At 45.5% G+C, this 16,746-nt stretch overlaps 1 protein-coding gene across 1 annotated transcript; it reads left to right on the top strand.

The window, feature by feature from the left end:
* Positions 7,637 to 10,197, top strand: SLPI (secretory leukocyte peptidase inhibitor; the record flags this gene model as incomplete). Its single annotated transcript, NM_213870.1, is given in 5 exon segments — positions 7,637 to 7,675; positions 7,678 to 7,710; positions 8,646 to 8,804; positions 9,274 to 9,423; positions 9,984 to 10,197. Coding segments are annotated over 4 exon segments (347 nt in total), but the record flags the coding sequence as incomplete, so codon positions are not given.

Raw genomic sequence — 16,746 nt, 5'->3', positions numbered from 1 at the left:
TGTGGCGTAGGCCGGCGGCTACAGCTCCAATTAGACCCCTAGCCTGGGAACCTCCACATACCACGGGTATGGCCCTAGAAAAGAAAAAAAAAAAAACTTTCTATATGGGGAAAGAATCTGAAAAAGAATGGATATATGTTTATGCTTAACTGAATCACTTTGCTGTCCACCTGCAACTAACACAACGCTGTAAATCAACTATACTTCAACAGAAAATAAAAATCAAATTAAATTTTTAAAAATTCAGTTTTCCTCACACATAAAAAAATTAAAAAAATTCAGTTTTCCTGGAGTTTCCATTGTGGCTCAGTGGGTTAAGAACCCAGCATCGAGTGCATGAGTGAAGATGCGGTTTCGATTCCTGGCCTCGTTCAGTGGTTTAAGGATCTGGTGGTGCTGCAAGCTGCAGCATAGGTCCCAGATGTGGTTTGGATCCTGCATTGCCGTGGCTGTGACGTAGGCTGGCAGCTGCAGCTCCAATTCGACCCCTGGCAGAGGAACTTCCACATGCCGCAGGCGGGGCCTTGCAAAGAAAAATAATTCCTTTTTCCTTTGTCTTGTTTTCTTCCACAGAGAGTCTGGCTCACGGTTCCTTAATGTCCAACAAACATTTGCTTTTCTTTTTGTCTCACGAGACTGCTAAGCATTTCCTCAACCTGTTTCCTTAATCTCGTGGTAAATGACTGTCTTCTTTTAGGAGGACACTCAGCCTTTCAAGGAACAAATTGCAGAGCCCCGTTTGGTACATGAACCCCCTCTTAGATGCGCACAGGTAGGAAGATATTTGAAATCTACCGCTTTGGTTATTTCCTCCAGCTACTTCTTCCACGGATGGATATTTTTCACCTTTGCTTAGATTCTGCTTTACCTGGGAGCTTCCCACTCAAATCTGATCCTAAAAGGATAATACACCAGGAGTTCCCTGGTTGTCTAGTGGTTAGGAGTTGGCGCTTTCACTGCTGGAGCCCAGGTTTGATCCAGTCTGGGGACTGGATCCCACATCCAGCCACTGCCTGTCTCGGCCACACTTTTTTTTTTTTTAAAGAGGAATTCCCATCCTGGCTCAGCAGAAATGAATCTGACTAGGATCCATGAAGACACAGGTTCAATCCCAGACCTCACTCAGTGGGTTAAGGCTCCAGTGTTGCCATGAGCTGTGGTGTGGTCACAGACGCGGCTCAGATCCCACGTTGCTGTGGTAGTGGTGTAGGCCAGCGGCTGCAGCTCCGATTTGACCCCTAGCCTGGGAACTTCCATATGCTATGAGTGTGGCCCTAAAAAAAAACAAAGAATCGTACACCCTCCGCAGTTTTATTAGAAATATGATGAACGGTTGGGGAATAAATTCAAACCTTGTATAATCTGAACTTTCTGGGGTGGGGAAGGACTAAGCAGGAAGTGGTTAGGCTATATGCTTCTCTCTAAGGTGTGGGGATACCTGGGGCCACACCTGTCGCCCATGGGTCTCCAGAGGTGAGCGACCAAGCCCTGGCCCTCCCTCGTTTCCTTCTCGTCCTCAGTTTGCTCTTTCTGTCCCCACTCAGGGGTGGCCTTCCTGGATATCATCAGCACCACGTCTGGATACTTCTCCTGGCCTCCTGGCTTCTGCATTCCTACTCTGCTTGGGTCATGACTGAATATTTTGCATGTTTCATTTGCGGGAATAGGTCAAGTTAAGATATAAAGACAACTGCAGGTGTCAGAACATGGGCTGAGGCTCTTGGGTGTGTTTATGGCCTGAGAGGAAGCAGGGCGGCCTGGTTTCTTAGCTCACAGTTATCCTCTTGGGATAGACGGAGGAACAGAGGCACAGAGAAGAGCAGTGGCTGCCTCACTCATACAGGAGGAGCTGTAAGATCCTTCGTCGCCTGATTTACAGATTCGGACAGGGTTTTTGCTCTTGTTTTGAGACCGAGAAACAGTGCATTTGAGCTAAGGGCAAAGATGTCTCCTACTCTCAATGTGGAGAGACTGCAAAGATGTTGGTATCCCTTAGACCCAGGCAATGAGGGCTCCTGCCCTGGGCCTCACACCTCAGAGCTCAGGTGTGTTTGGAGCCCCTTCCTCACAATCATTTGTTTTCCCTCAGCGGCCTGGGACCAGCCAGGGGCAGAGGTGCCACAGGGGCAGAGCCCCTCCAGCCTGGCCTGGGACCTGTCTGGGTCCTGGTCTTGCTTTCTCTCTTTTGCGGCTCTTTTTTTTTTTAAAGCTTTTTTTTCATTTTATTATTATTATTATTAAAGTATAGATGATTTATTGGGACTCTTTCCTCCCTTGAATTTCCCCCTCATTGCTGGCATCCATAGCAGTCACCCTATGGGACCATAGCTTGGCAATGCCACGGGGCATTTCCAATGGAATTTTTTTTTTTTTTTTGGCCTCTGATTGTTCTTCTGAGTCCGTCCCCCCGCCCAGTGTGATTGACAGTCCAAGTTTAAGTTTAATGATTTGACTTACATACATCATACAATGATTGTCACAATAAATTTCGTGAACATCCATCATCTCATATACAATTAAAGAAAAAAACGTATTTTTCCTTGTGATGAGAACTCAGGATTTACCCTCTTTCGCATAACGTACATGTAGTATTGTTATTATATTTATATTTCCATGTCCTACATTATATCCGCAGTACTTATTTATCTTATAACTTGGAGTTTGTATGTTTTGACTGCCTTTGTCCACCTTCTCCTCCCCCATCTCCCACCTCTGGTAACCATAAATCGGATCTCTTTTTCTTTTCTTTCCTTCTTCTTCTTCTTTTTTTTTTTTTTTTTTGGCCGCACCTATGGCATGCAGAAAGCAGCTCCTGGGCCAAGTGGCCCATGCCACAGCAGTGCTAATGCCAGAATTTAACCACTAGGCCACCAGGGAACTCTTCTGATCTCCTTTTCTATGAGTTTGTTTGCTTTGGAAGTCTATTGCCCTGCAGCACCACGTGAGTTCCTGTTACACAACATGGTGATTTGATATTTTTACTTATTTCAAATGACTGTAACTATGTCTCGTTACAATATATGATGCCATACAAAGGTATCACTCTTGGGTCAATCTGTAGTCGCGCAGGATTAGGAACAGCAACACTTTTCCCCTTTTGTTTTTGGCTACACTAATGGCATGCAGAACTTCCTGGGCCTAATCACAGCAGTCACAATGCTAGATCCTTAACCCGCCGAGCCACCAGGGAACTCCCAAGCACACATTTCTTGTGTGACTGGACCTCTTTTCTCACTTCACCCATGACCGCCCCCAGGATTGGCTGGCTACACAGTCTTTGGGGCCCAGGGCAAAGTGGAAATGTGGGGGCCTTCATTCAAAGCAGGAAAAAAGTGCTGCTAAAGGTAGTGAAAAACACCCAAGCAAACTTCGCCTTTCTTTTGTGATCTGTCCGCGGTGGTTTTTACCTGTCACTTGATGTTGCTTCCCCTAGGCATGGGGACACTCACAGGGAGAATCCGACCCTTCCAGTGCCCCAGGTCCCATCCCACAACTCAGGCCCCTTTCCTTCTGGCTGCATTCATGATCCGCAACAAGGACAACCTTTGAGACAGTCACTGGAAGCCAGTACTGAGGGTCCATAATGGACCATACAGCCTTGGGGACAATGATGTAACTGGCATTAAATAGATGATATGGGGGGAGTTCCCACTGTGACTCAGTGGTAACGAACCTGGCTAATATCCATGAGGACGTGTGTTCAATCCCTGGCCTCGTTCAGCGGGTTAAGGATCTGTTGTTGCCGTGAGCTGTGGTATAGGTCGCAGATGTGGCTCAGATCTGGCGTTGCTGTGGCTGTGGTGTAGGCCAGCAGCTGTAGCTCTGATGTGCCCCACCGGCCACAGCACAGCAACGCCAGATCCAAGCCACATCTGCAATCTATACCACAGCTCACGGATTCTTAACCCACTGAGTGAGGCCAGGGATCCTCATGGATGTTGGTCAGGTTCTTAACCTGCTGAGCCATGGTGGGAACTCTCAAGTTTAGGTTCATAATGACCACGTGATATTGCCTCTGTGTGTCTTCTTGATTGTAGCCTGAGGGCCTAGCACAATAGTTGGCACACAATGTGAATTTATCAATTTTTTTTTTGAATGAACTGAATGAAAGAATGAGTCTGTAGGGAGTTCCCATCGTGGCTCAGCAGAAAACGAATCTGACTAGTATTCATGAGGATGCAGGTTCGATCCCTGGCCTCGTTCAGTGGGTTAAGGATCCAGTGTTCTTGTGAGCTGTGGTGTAGGTTGCAGACATGGCTCCAGTCTGGTGTGGCTGTGGCTGTGGCCAGTGGCTACAGCTCCGATTCAACCGCTAGCCTGGGAAACTTCATATGCTGCAGAGGTGGTCCTAAAAAGACAAAAAAAAAAAAAAAAAAAGTCCGTAGTATTTCTAGAGGCCATACAGGGTATGTGAAGTAGGCTGAGTGAATTAATCTTGGGTTAAGTTCGGGTTAGGAGGGGAAGTGTCCACCCATTACTTATCAAACAGGGTCTGGGGATCAGCATGAGAATAACCAGTTTTAGAAAAGCTCTATCTATTATTGTGTAATAACTCATTATTTGGCTTTGGACTTGTACTTCTCCTGGGGGCCTCAGTCTCTTGCTGCCAGCTGGAGGCTGGGTCTGGGTCGAGAGTCAGCCAACATATTCTGTGAAGGGCCAGATAATAAATATTTTAGGCTTTGTCTAAAGCCTAATTTGGATCTTTGCCACAACTGTGCAATTATCCCATTGTAGTGAGAAAGTAGCCTCAGACAATACGCAAACAGATGAATGAATGGCTGGGTTCCAATAACACGTCGTTTAGAAAAACAGGCAGCTGTCTGGATTTGGTCCTGAAGCTTTTGTTTGCTGACCCCTGGTCTAGATGACCTCTGAGATCCCTTTTAATCTTAAGAGTCTATGATTTGAAGACTTAGAACCAAACATATAAAAGGACAGAAATGATCATACACTATCATTACCCTCCTATGGTGTCCATGGCAGACATTGCTAATTGATCACAAGACTCTTCTTTGGCTTTTTTAATCAATCACAGAAAACTCTAGCTGGAGCTTTCTCCCTTTCACTCTTCAAGAAGAACGTATTTAGAAAACTGAAAATACTCTCTCAAGTGTGGCATTGAGGAAGATAGGAAGAAAGAGAAATGGGAAGTGTGGCTGAATCCTCCACTCTCGAGCCTGGGTGAGTGGAATCAAATTGTCCCCAAGGTGGTGTAGGCGAGAACCAGAATCCTGAACCTAAGCCAAGCTCTTTCACCCGACAGTGATGGTCCCAACTGGTGGAAGTCAGATGTTTCCTCTTGCTCTTATTTGCCTTACCGAGTGTGCCAGCCAGGAGCGAAAGCCCTAGGCACATAGTAGCTACCTGATGCCTGCTAATTTTCCTCGTTTTCTTTTCCCATCAAAACTTAAACCATTGAGTCACTTCTGCATGGAGAGATCAGCTGCCTGTCTTTCTGGAGGATACTTTACAAATAGACTCTCTCATGTCTATTTGAATTGCCATAAACCTCCACTTTGAAGAGTGACTGGGGAAATTCCAAGCATCAGGAAGTTCTCTGATACGGAGGCAAGAGTTTGGGCTTTGCAGTTGGACAAGTTTGGCTTGGATTCTAGAGAGAATGATTACTCTCTTGACAATTAGAAGCAATCGAGACAGACTGTGTAGCACACAGAATAGGTTTACCACATGGCAGCCATCATTCTTCTCTTGGGGACCGTGAAATCTGTAGGGGGCTGGGTGTGGGAAGCGTTCCTGTGACATCTCAAATCACACACTATCCCTAAATCTTGATTACAGTGACTCGTGAGGCACTCTGCCCTTTTAGCTCAGATTTCCATTCTCTGTAGACGTAAGAAAAATTATTTATTTATTCCTTTCAGAGTCCTTTCACACTCAGAACCTCACGACTCTTTGAGAAGCCTGATTTGTTAGGGTCATCCCATTTCACAGTTGGGAAAACTGAGCTCCACAGAGATTTGCTGAAGGCAGAGCTCTTCCTTCTGCACCTTTTATTTGACAATTGTTTTATGAGAACTTTCTATGTATCAGGTATGGAATAGGCACTGGAGAGAGAACAGGGTTGCTATTTGGGGGAGATCCATTTCTGTTGGTTGAAGGCTATGCGGTTATGAACTCAGGTTCTTGAATGATTTAATCAAAGGAAATTGATCATGTTACTGAGGCCAAGCTCTTTCTGCTTGTCACACAGCATGACAGGCCAATTCATCGGGAGATGGGTTGTTGGGACAAGGAATAGTGATTTTAATTGGAAGGTCAGCCCACCAAGAAGAAGGCAGACTAGTCTCAAAGAACCATCTGCTCTAAGTCAGACTTTAAGCTTCTTTTATACACCAAAGGGGAGGGGAAGCAGGGGTGTGGTTAGTTGCTGGAAACTTCTTGGTGCAGAAATCCTTTGTTCTTGCAGCTGTCCACTTAGGTCAGCTCACAGTCAAGTCATGATGTTTCTGTAAACCTCCAACAAAACAAATGTTATTCTCTCTTCTGCAATTTTTTATCTTTAAATGTAATACTCTTAAAGGTCATAGCCTTGAGACTTTGCTATCCTATATATTTCAAGCTATAGGCAACATCCTTTTGCAAAAGGTGCAAAACCAGGAAGACAAAGCTTGAAGTAAGATTAAAGTAAAAGGATCAGATAAAATATGGAGTCAGACTTGTTCTTCCTTATTACAGGAAGGTGCCAGAAGAGAAATTCAGGCAAGGCTTTCCTGGGACTCATCTGCAGCATAAGGAATTGAAGATAAGTAAGTTTCCTTTTCTCCCTTGCTGGGGCATTGAGCTGGTCCCTTAAATGGGGTTCAAGTGGGGCAAGTCCAGAGGATCAGGCCAGAGGAGTGGCTTAGGGGGTCTGCCCACCCTCGATGCTGTGTGCAAGGATCATGTATGTGCCTTTGCTCCCAACACCTCAGAAGTGGCAGTTGGGTTTTTGGTCTTTTTGTTTCTTGCTGTTTATAGTTTGCCCCAAAGGCACATGCACAATTATTTTTAATCCCTTGCAGTTTCTTTGTATTCTCTTGCTTCTGGAGAAGTTTGTCCAGGGCTGAGGTGGAAGGTGCAAGGCTTCTAACCCATGAATCTTACCACTCACAAAGAGTCCCAGGTTCTAGGTCCCAGCCTATCTCAGTGTCATCTGAAATTTGATAAGGAAATTGCGTTGAGCAATCCGTAGAGAGTTTCACAATTTCATGGGAGCCCAGGAGTGAGAGAATTAGGGGTGCATTGCGCAACGCCTCAGCTGAGAACCCAGATCTAAGCAGCAGCTTTGCAGTTGACCTTTGACCTCCATCTCCACCAAGGGCCCTGGGGCCCCTCCATGTTCCGAGTTCAGATGGACACCTGAGATGGCCTCCTGATCAGCCTGGTGACATCTCTCAGGCCAGCCTTTTCTGTTTCTTCCCTGGTAGTTACTCTGTTGGCCTGGCAATCTTGCCTGGGACCGGAAAGAGCCACTGATTCTGGTATCAGGTTTCCTGATCTCTGGCTGAACTTCCTGCTTATGCCATCAAAGCTGGGAGGGGCCGAGGAAATGCCTGTGAAGCCACACCCACGAGTGAAGGTATAAACAGGGAGGTTTGGCCATCAGAGCTACCCCTGTCCTCGCCATGAAGTCCAGTGGCCTCTTGCCCTTCGTGCTTCTTGCCCTGGGAATCCTGGCACCTTGGGCCGTGGAAGGTGCTGAAAATGGTGAGTTGGAGTCACCCTGGTATGATCTTGGTTGCAGGGTCAGAGGTGGGGGCTCCTGGTGGTGTGGGGATGTCCCCTTCTCTACCTGCTAATCTCTCAGCTGAGTTGGAGGAGACGTCCCTGAGGAGATGTTCAAGTCCATCTGGGCTCCAAGGTCTCTGTGTGGCCTTCGGAGCAACTAGAAATGCTTCTTTTTTAAAATTTTTAATTTAAATTTTTTTTGTCTTTTTAGGGCCACATCCACGGCATATGGACGTTCCCACCCTAGGGGTCGAATCGGAGCTGTAGCCGCCAGCCTACGCCACAGCCACAGCAACGCCAGATCCGAACCGCATCTGCGACCTGCGCCACAACTCAGGGCAATGCCGGATCCTAAATCCACTGAGCGAGGCCAGGGATCGAACCCGCATCCTCATGGATAAATAGTCAGATTCGTTTCCGCTGAGCTCAGCTATAATGGCAACTCCTGGAAATGCTTCCTTTACCTTGGCCAGGTCTCCTTCTCTGTTCCTATTTCTCTTTCTCTCCCATCACCCCATCTGTGGTTCTCCAGCCATCACTCTCACTCTCTCTGATTCTCTCCATGAGTCTCTGTTTTCCTGCCTCTGGCTCGAGCTCTCCACCTGCCCCGTTGGTTCCATTTATCTTTATGTCCCTCCATCTCCATCATGCTCAGCCGGCCTCTCTGCCTCTCTGTAGACTTGCTTTTCCTTGGGGCCGGAAGCCTTGGCTGGAAGCCCTGTGCTTTTCTCCTGACCATGTATGTGGTTTCATCGAGCCTGTCACTTACTCTTTGTCAACATCAGTCCCTTTGGACTTTGTGGGCAGTCGCGTCTGGGTGAGGGTTACTCCTGGGAGGCAGTGCTTTGTCCTGGAGCTGTGATGGCTACTCAACACCCAGCCCCCTTCCAAACTCTTGAACTTCTCTTCAAAAGCTTTGAAAGGGGGAGCCTGCCCTCCTAGAAAAATTGTCCAGTGCCTTAGATATGAGAAACCCAAGTGCACAAGTGACTGGCAGTGTCCAGACAAGAAGAAATGTTGCCGAGATACTTGCGGAATCAAATGCCTGAACCCTGTTGCTATCACGAACCCAGGTGAGGAGTTGGAAGAACGGATGGAGAGGGGTGAGACGAAGGGCACAGCTTCGAGGGGGTCAGAGTCGGGACCTGCCAAGCTGCCTCCTTGCCAAGAACTGTTGAGCCAAGTTTGTCAGGGAGTCAGACTGCCCCAGACAGGAATTTACCATTTGGCTGGTGAAGCAGTCAGTCTGCTAAGAGAGTCAGTTTTTCAGATAATAGTCATCTGGTCATTCAGATAACCAGGCAGTTGGCCACCACCCAACCAGTCAGCACTGGGCAACCAGTCACCTGCATTGACTGGGGGCCCAGTATCAGGGGAAAGCCAGATCCTACTTTCAGGGGGTACCTGCAGGAAGAACATGGTGGTCTTGGGGATGGAAGGTAATGATTCTCCACGCTCTGGCTGGGGCAGGGGCTGGGCCCAGAAGCAGGGGGCTGGTGTGGCAGGTGCAAGGCTTGTAATCCATGACTCTGCTCTCACCAGTTAAGGTGAAGCCTGGGAAGTGTCCAGTGGTCTATGGCCAGTGTATGATGCTCAACCCCCCCAATCACTGCAAGACAGACAGCCAGTGCCTGGGTGACTTAAAATGCTGCAAGAGCATGTGCGGGAAAGTCTGCCTCACCCCTGTGAAAGGTAAGGAGGGGCTGGGGCAGGCTGACCTCTCCCCCCTCCAGCTCTCAAGCTCAACCCTCTGGACTTTTGGGCATATAAACAGGGGGACTCCTGATCCCACTTCAAGCGGAGCCTCTGCCTGACTTCCTTGCCTTTCAAGAGCATTCTTCCCCAGGCCCCGAGGCAAGGATTTCCATAGGATCTCTCATGACTTTGATTCTATCCCAGCCCCTCTGAGGAAAGGCCCTTGGATAAGTGACTCTGAATCTCAGTTTTCTTATCTGCAAAATGGACATAATGAATTGAAAATGCGTTATCAAAAGCACGGTGCACCAAGTATGTATTAGAAGTTTATTTCCAGGATACTGTCTGGCGTCAAAGTCCAAAGTATCAGTCAATGCTCTGGCTTTTGAGTTTTATAATAGAGACTTGAACTCAGCCTCCTGGTACCAAGACTCATTCAACTCTATCAGCATCGTGCTGTTTCCTCTGTGTCAGGGAGTTTCTGGGGGTGGGGAGGGGAATGTGGAGATGAGTTGCCTGGTTCCTCAATTAAATGCTGATCTCATTGTCTCTCACAGCCTGATTCCTGCCATTTAGAAGAGGCTCTGGATTCCTACTTTGTGCTGTCTGGGAATTCCATTTCCACTCCCAGACGTGGATCCCTGGGGCAGGCCGTGATAAAGACTTGGTTCTACCACCACCATCTACTTTGCAGAACATCTCAGCACCCTGTAGGCTTCCAGGACATGCCTGTTGATTGGTGCATCAATAAATAAGCATATTTCTCTCTGTACATCTGGCTTCTGTGGTTCACTGGGGACTATGAGTTGGGGGGAGAGGATGGGGGATGTCTGGATAAGAGGGCTCTGTCCTACAGACCTGACGTGGTAGGAAGAGGCGGAGGGACCGGACAGACGTGAATTTACACCGTGAGTCTGAAAAGACTGGCTCCGTGATTTGGGACAAATGACTTTATTTCCTACATTTTGATCTCTTGAACTGCAAAGGGGGGATAGAAATCAATTTCTCACAGTGCTGGAGTATCGGGGTACACAATGCAGCATGAGTAGCAAGGTTACCAGGTCACAGCAGGTTCCCCCCAAATGGTGGATGCTTGCCTTCCGTGATAATCTTGAGCCTCCTTCATGTCTTCTCTCTCCCAAGACACTCTTTCTTCTACCTTAGAATGGGTGTTGAGCAGAACAATGTGCACCGATTGTTGGTCCCGAGGGAGGACTCCAAACACCTCTGCCCATTGTGTGTTGGTGTCAGAATCTCCAAGCACAACATAGTCAAGCATTGGAGGCAACAATGCTTCACTTACACAGAGATGCTTCCACAGTGGGCTTTGACCTCCCATGGCCAGCGAGTCTCTTCTGGCAGCTGATGCAGGGCAGTTGACCTACACACGTGGCTCTCATGCCAAAGTAGAAGGATCCCATCCCCCTGAGGGCAGGTGCAGTCGTGGACTTGGCCGAAGGCCAGAGGACACATGCTTACATAAAACCAAGGAGTAAGCACTGAGCTTGAAACAGGGAGAGATACTTGCACACATGGCGATAAGCTTGGCACAAGCTGTGTGGGCTCTTTTAAATAAGTATTCCAAGTCCAAGGCCCGTTCTTTTGCAGTGGGGGATGCATGCATGAGACCTCCTTTCCCAACAGAAAGAGTACTGTCCTGGTGGGTCCTGTTGATAGCAAGCCATTGGCCAGCACCATGTGAGAATGACATTGTTCTTGACTCACTGGAGCAGAAAGAGTAACAAGAGCTGGAATTCCTGGAGGTAGGGCCAAGCAGAGAACTTTGCTCCACATTTTTCAGAGCTGTATGAATTCTAAAGGAAACAGAGAACTTAATTAGATAACAATTTTTTAAAAGAAGACAAAATTGTAATTCAGTCCTTTCCTGGAAAATGTCCCTGGTCTAAGAAAATACTCCATGCTGCTTTTAACCGATATTCCAAGACCAGCAACTAGATGTAAGAAATTAACCATGTCAGCGAAGAGGAAAAAGAGGGAGAGCCATTTAATTTATTTTATGAGCCATCCAATTCTTTTAAATTTCATCCATCTTATTTTATTTTATTTTATTTTTTTAGCTTTCGACAGCTGCACATGTAGCTTATGGAATTTTCTGGGCTAGGGGCTGAATCAGAATCGCAGGTGCCAGCTGCAGCCATAGCAACATGGGATCCAAGCCACCTCTGCAACCCACACTGCAGCAACCCACACAGCAACACCAGATCCTTAACCCAGTGAGCTACACCAGGGATCAAACCTACATCCTCATGCACACTATGTGAGGTTCCTAATTGGCTGAGCCACAGCGGGAACTCCCCATTTTATTTTATTCACTTTAGCCACCTTCCAAGTTGCCTCCCAATGGTCTTCGCCTTGGTGTCCACACAATACTACAGGTCCTAGAGCTACTGAGCCCATAAAGCAGTGTGAACAATAGCATGTCAATACACTTAACAATTAAGGTGAATGAGAAAAATGCCTGCTGCCCAGTCTGGTCAGTGTTAATGACCATGTGCAGACTTGTGGTCTCATAAAGGTAGGTCATTGCATGAGGGAATGAACCACACACTAAGGAAAAAATGGAAGCATCTCAACAAAGGTGAAGACAGAGCTATTTATGATTTGAGGGAAGGGTAGAGCTTGGGTGAAATTTAAACAAAGCAGAATTTTGATAGGCTCAAAGCAAAACAGCAGTCATTAGATCAATATCAGATCAGACTGTGAAGTGAACTCGGGGATCTGTCTTCTTGGAAACTACAAGGCTAAGATAAATGCGAAATGTGTTTTTTAAAAAAAAAAACAAACAAACAAACAAAAAAAAAAAACCCCTTATTTCAGAGTTCCTGTTGTGGCGCAGCAGAAACGAATTCAACTAGGAGCCCCGAGGCTGCAGGTTCGATCCCTGGCCTCGCTCAGTGGGTTAAGGATCTGGCCTTGCCGCAAGCTGTGGTGTAGGTTGGCAGCTGAAGCTCCGACTGGACCCCTAGCCTGGGAACTTCCATATGCTGCAGGTGTAGCCCTAAAGAGCAAAAAAACAAAAACAAAAACGAAAAAAATCCCTTAGTGGAAGATTTGTGCCTAGGAAATGAATCAAGTGTGCCTCCCTATGTTAAAATAACAGATCCTTCAGGTAAAAATGGGATGTTTCATTCTTTTATTTTTGGCCGAACCTGTGGAATGCAGAAGTTTTGGGGCCAGGGATGGAACCTGAGCCACATCAGTGACAACGCTTGATTCTTAACCCAGTGAACTGCAAGGGAACTCCCAGGGATGTTTTATTCTTTCTAGTTTGTTGTCTTTTTAGGGCCACATATGTAGCATATGGAAGTTCCCAGGCTAGGGGTCAAATTGGACCTGTAGCTGCCAGCCTAGGCCACAGCCACAGCAACGCCAGATCTGAGCCACATCTGCGACCCACACCACAGCTCACAGCAACACCAGATCCTTAACCCACTGAATGAGGCAAGGGATCGAAACCGAAACCTCATGGATACTAGTCGGGTTCCTTAGCTCTGAGCCACAGCAGAACTCCCAGGATGTTTTATTCTTACAGATGCAATTTCAGTTATAGTTTCTGATAATCACATTTTATAAAACATTTTCTCAGTGAAAGACAACAGTAGACGGAGTTTTTTACTTTGGGTTAATTTTACCTTCTCACTAGAAAAATACAAATTAAACTAACACAATACCAAAAAGAAACATGAATATTACTACAGGTGTTAAAGAAATTCAATTTGTGAAAAGAAAAAATTTGGACATGGATAGTTTTGATGGCAATTCAACCAAGTATTAAAGGAAGATATGTTAATTTTTCCAAAAATTCCCAGGAAATTACAATTAAAAGTTACTTCCCAACTTATTTTATAAGGCTAGCATAATCTTAACACCAATATGCAGTAAGAACAACATGAAAAGGAAAACTACATGCCATTTTCACTCATGAATATCGAAGAAAAATAATTTTAAAATATTAGCAAACTGAATAAAACAATATAAAAAAGGGATAAGGATCGCCTTGGGTTTATCCAAGAAATAGAAGTTAGTTTTAGCATTAGAAGAGCAATCAATAGAATTTTAACATTAACATAATGAAGGAGAAAATAATATGAACATCTCAATAACTGTAGAAAATACACTTAGTAAAAATTCAATGGCCATTTGTTTAAAACTCTTAGCAAACTCGGAACAGATGGAAACTTCCTCAAGCTGCTAAAGAGTATCTGCTAAAAAAAACTCAAGCAGTTATGATAGTTAAAAGCAAAAAGTTGAGGACTTTTCCTCTGGAAGCAAGTACAAGACAAGGATGCTTGCTTTCACCATGTCTTTTCAATATTGTACTAGATGTTTGGCCAGTGCATTAAGACAAGTAAAAGAAATAAAATTATAAGAATTGGAAATGAAAAATTAAAAACTGTCACTATGCAAAAAGTTATAAAAAGGTCTGAAAATATTTAAAGATAAATTGTTAAAATTAATAGGAAAGTGTAGCAAAGTCACAGACTACAAAAAAATCAATATTTTTTAAGAAGTCAAGTATTAAAAACAATTAATTATATTTCTATACCCCAGAAAGAAACAATTAAAGAGGAAACTTTTTCCAGTGGCAGAAGAAAATCAGATAGCTATAAATAAGATGAAGAAAAGATGTGCAGGACCTCTATGTAGAAAACGGCAAAACTTTTTTTTTTTTTTTTGCCTTTTCTAGGGCCGCTCCCACGGCATATGGAGGTTTCCAGGCTAGGGGTCCAATCGGAGCTGTAGCCGATGGCCTACACCAGAGCCACAGCAACGCAGGATCCGAGCTGCATCTGCAACCTACGCCACAACTCATGGCAACGCCGGATCCTTAATCCACTGAGCAAGGGCAGGGATCGAACCCTCAACTTCATGGTTTCTAATCGGATTCGTTAACCACTGAGCCACGACGGGAACTCCCACAGCAAAACTTTTTGAGAGAAATTAAAGAATATCTAAATAGAGAGTGGATAATTTGGAAACTGCACAAAATAGAATAAAGAGCCCCCAAACAGTCTCCTACATATGCAGGACTTTTATTTATGTCACAGGTTGTCTTGCAAACCCGTAAGAAAAAAACAGTGTTTTCAATAAGTGGTGCTAGGAAAAATAGCCACATCCCTGTCCATTGTTTCAGAAAAGAAGAAAGAAGAGACATTTGATCACTACCTCTCATCGCATCAAATGCAAAATCAATTCCAAGTGGGTTGTAGACAATATAAAAAACAAAACATAAAGTTTTCTTTCTTTATTCTTCATCTTTTTAAAAAAAGTTATCGACTTATAGTTGCTTAACAGCGTTGTGATAATTTCTGCTGTATAAACCATAAAGATCTAATTTTTAAATTTTGTTATTTTTTTTTGCTTTTTAGGGTCTCACCCATGGCATACGGAGGTTCCCAGGCTAGGAGTCGAATCGGAGCTACAGCTGCTGGCCTACACCACAGCCACAACAATGTCAGATCTGAGCCACATCCGCAACCTATACCACAGCTTAGGGCAACGCCGGATCCCCGACCCGCTGAGTGAGTCCAGTGATCAAACCCACATCCTCATAGATACTAGTCGGATTTGTTTCTGCTTCGCCACAATGGAAACTCCCCATAAAGATTTTAGAATGTAATCCAGGATAATGTTTTCGTGACCTCATGTAATTCAGGACAATACTTCCACATAGAAAACAGTTCTTAAAAGAGAACACAAAAATACTAACTCTAAAGAAGATTGATAAGTTTGTCTACAGTCAATTTAATTACATTCATTAATTTATTTTCATTTTTGTCTCCTTTTGGCCATGCACAAGGCATGTGGAAGTTCCTGGGCTAGGGACTGAACCCAAACCATAGCAGTGACCTGAGCCGCTGCTGTGACAATGCTGGATCTTTAACCCGCTGAGCCACAGGGGAACTCTCTACAGTAAATTTAAAAATCCGATTTAACAAAAGATACTGTTAGGAAAAGGAAAAATAACCACAGGTGGGTTCATGTGATGCTCCCTGCAATTCTGACCCTTGGGCATCTGGGAAGCTGGAGCAGATGGCGGGGTGGGGGTGGGGGTTGCTGCTATTAAGGCACTGGGGAAGTGGAGGCTGCCAGGTACCAGGGGCATCTGTACTGGAGAGTTTAGAAGGACTCCAAGCTCCATTTCACGGGAGCAGCACTTATTTTATGGAGAGAAGGTCCAGACTGGCCCATCCTGCCCTTTTCTGTCCCATCCCAACCTAGCACGGCCCTAGCACTCCCAGAACATGGCTCCTTGTAGATTCCAGGCAAATGCTAATTAATAGACCAAATTATCCCATGAAGTGTGGATCCATGCCCTTGGGGTTCTGATTCCTCTTTCTTACTGTGTTTCTGAACAATTGCAAATTCACAGGCACATGTGGGTTTTTACTTACGCCGGCCTGTGTGTTTCCGTGTGCCTGTTGTGTCTTTGTGGCATACCTGCTTTCGACTCATGGTGTGGTCCTCAGACCAGCAGCATCGGCCTACCTGAGAGCTGCAGAAATACCTCATCTCTGGCTCCATCCAAGACCTGCTGAATCAGAATCTGCGTCTTATGGTTCTTGCACATATTCGAGTTTGACAAGCTTGGCATGCCTGTTTGTAGACCTGCAGGAGAGCTTACACTTTATCTAGGAGAGAAGGTTAGTATTCAGAGGATGGGTGCATTGGATCGCAGGTCTGTATATTTACAGGTACACCTGTGTGTGTCTTTCTACATAAGCCTGATGTGTCTCTTTTTCAAAGAAGGGGAGCATTCCCGAGGGCTGACTATATGCCCGGATCCCTGTAAATCCCCCCCTTATTTTTGTCTTTTAAGGGCCGCACCCGAGGCATATGGAAGTTCCCAGGCTAGGGGTCGAATTGAAGCTGCAGCTGCTGGTCTACACCATAGATAGGCACAGCAATGCCAGATCGGAGCCACATGTGAGACCTACATCACAGCTCACGGCAATGCTGGATCCTTAACCCACTAAGCGAGGCCAGGGATCAAAACTGCATCCTCATGGATACCAGTTGGGTTCGTTACCACTGAGCCACAATGGAAATCCCAAGAACCCTGTTAATTCTTAACGTGATCATTTGTAGCCTCTGCCTCATCTGATGTTCATGAAAGCTTTGGGGAAAGAAGAGAGTGGGGACGATTTGTGTTGGAAGCCTTAAAAATATCCAAAGCCTTTTACTTGGTACCTTCCACCTCTAGGCATCTGACCACACGGAGGAATCTGCAATAAAGAAAAAATGATGCATGCACAGGGATTTACATACACACATAATCTATAATGGAAACCACCAAGA

Source organism: Sus scrofa, chromosome 17, assembly GCF_000003025.6.
Source record: "Sus scrofa isolate TJ Tabasco breed Duroc chromosome 17, Sscrofa11.1, whole genome shotgun sequence".
Lineage (NCBI taxonomy): Eukaryota > Metazoa > Chordata > Mammalia > Artiodactyla > Suidae > Sus > Sus scrofa.
This window is presented reverse-complemented; position numbering and strand designations above follow the sequence as displayed.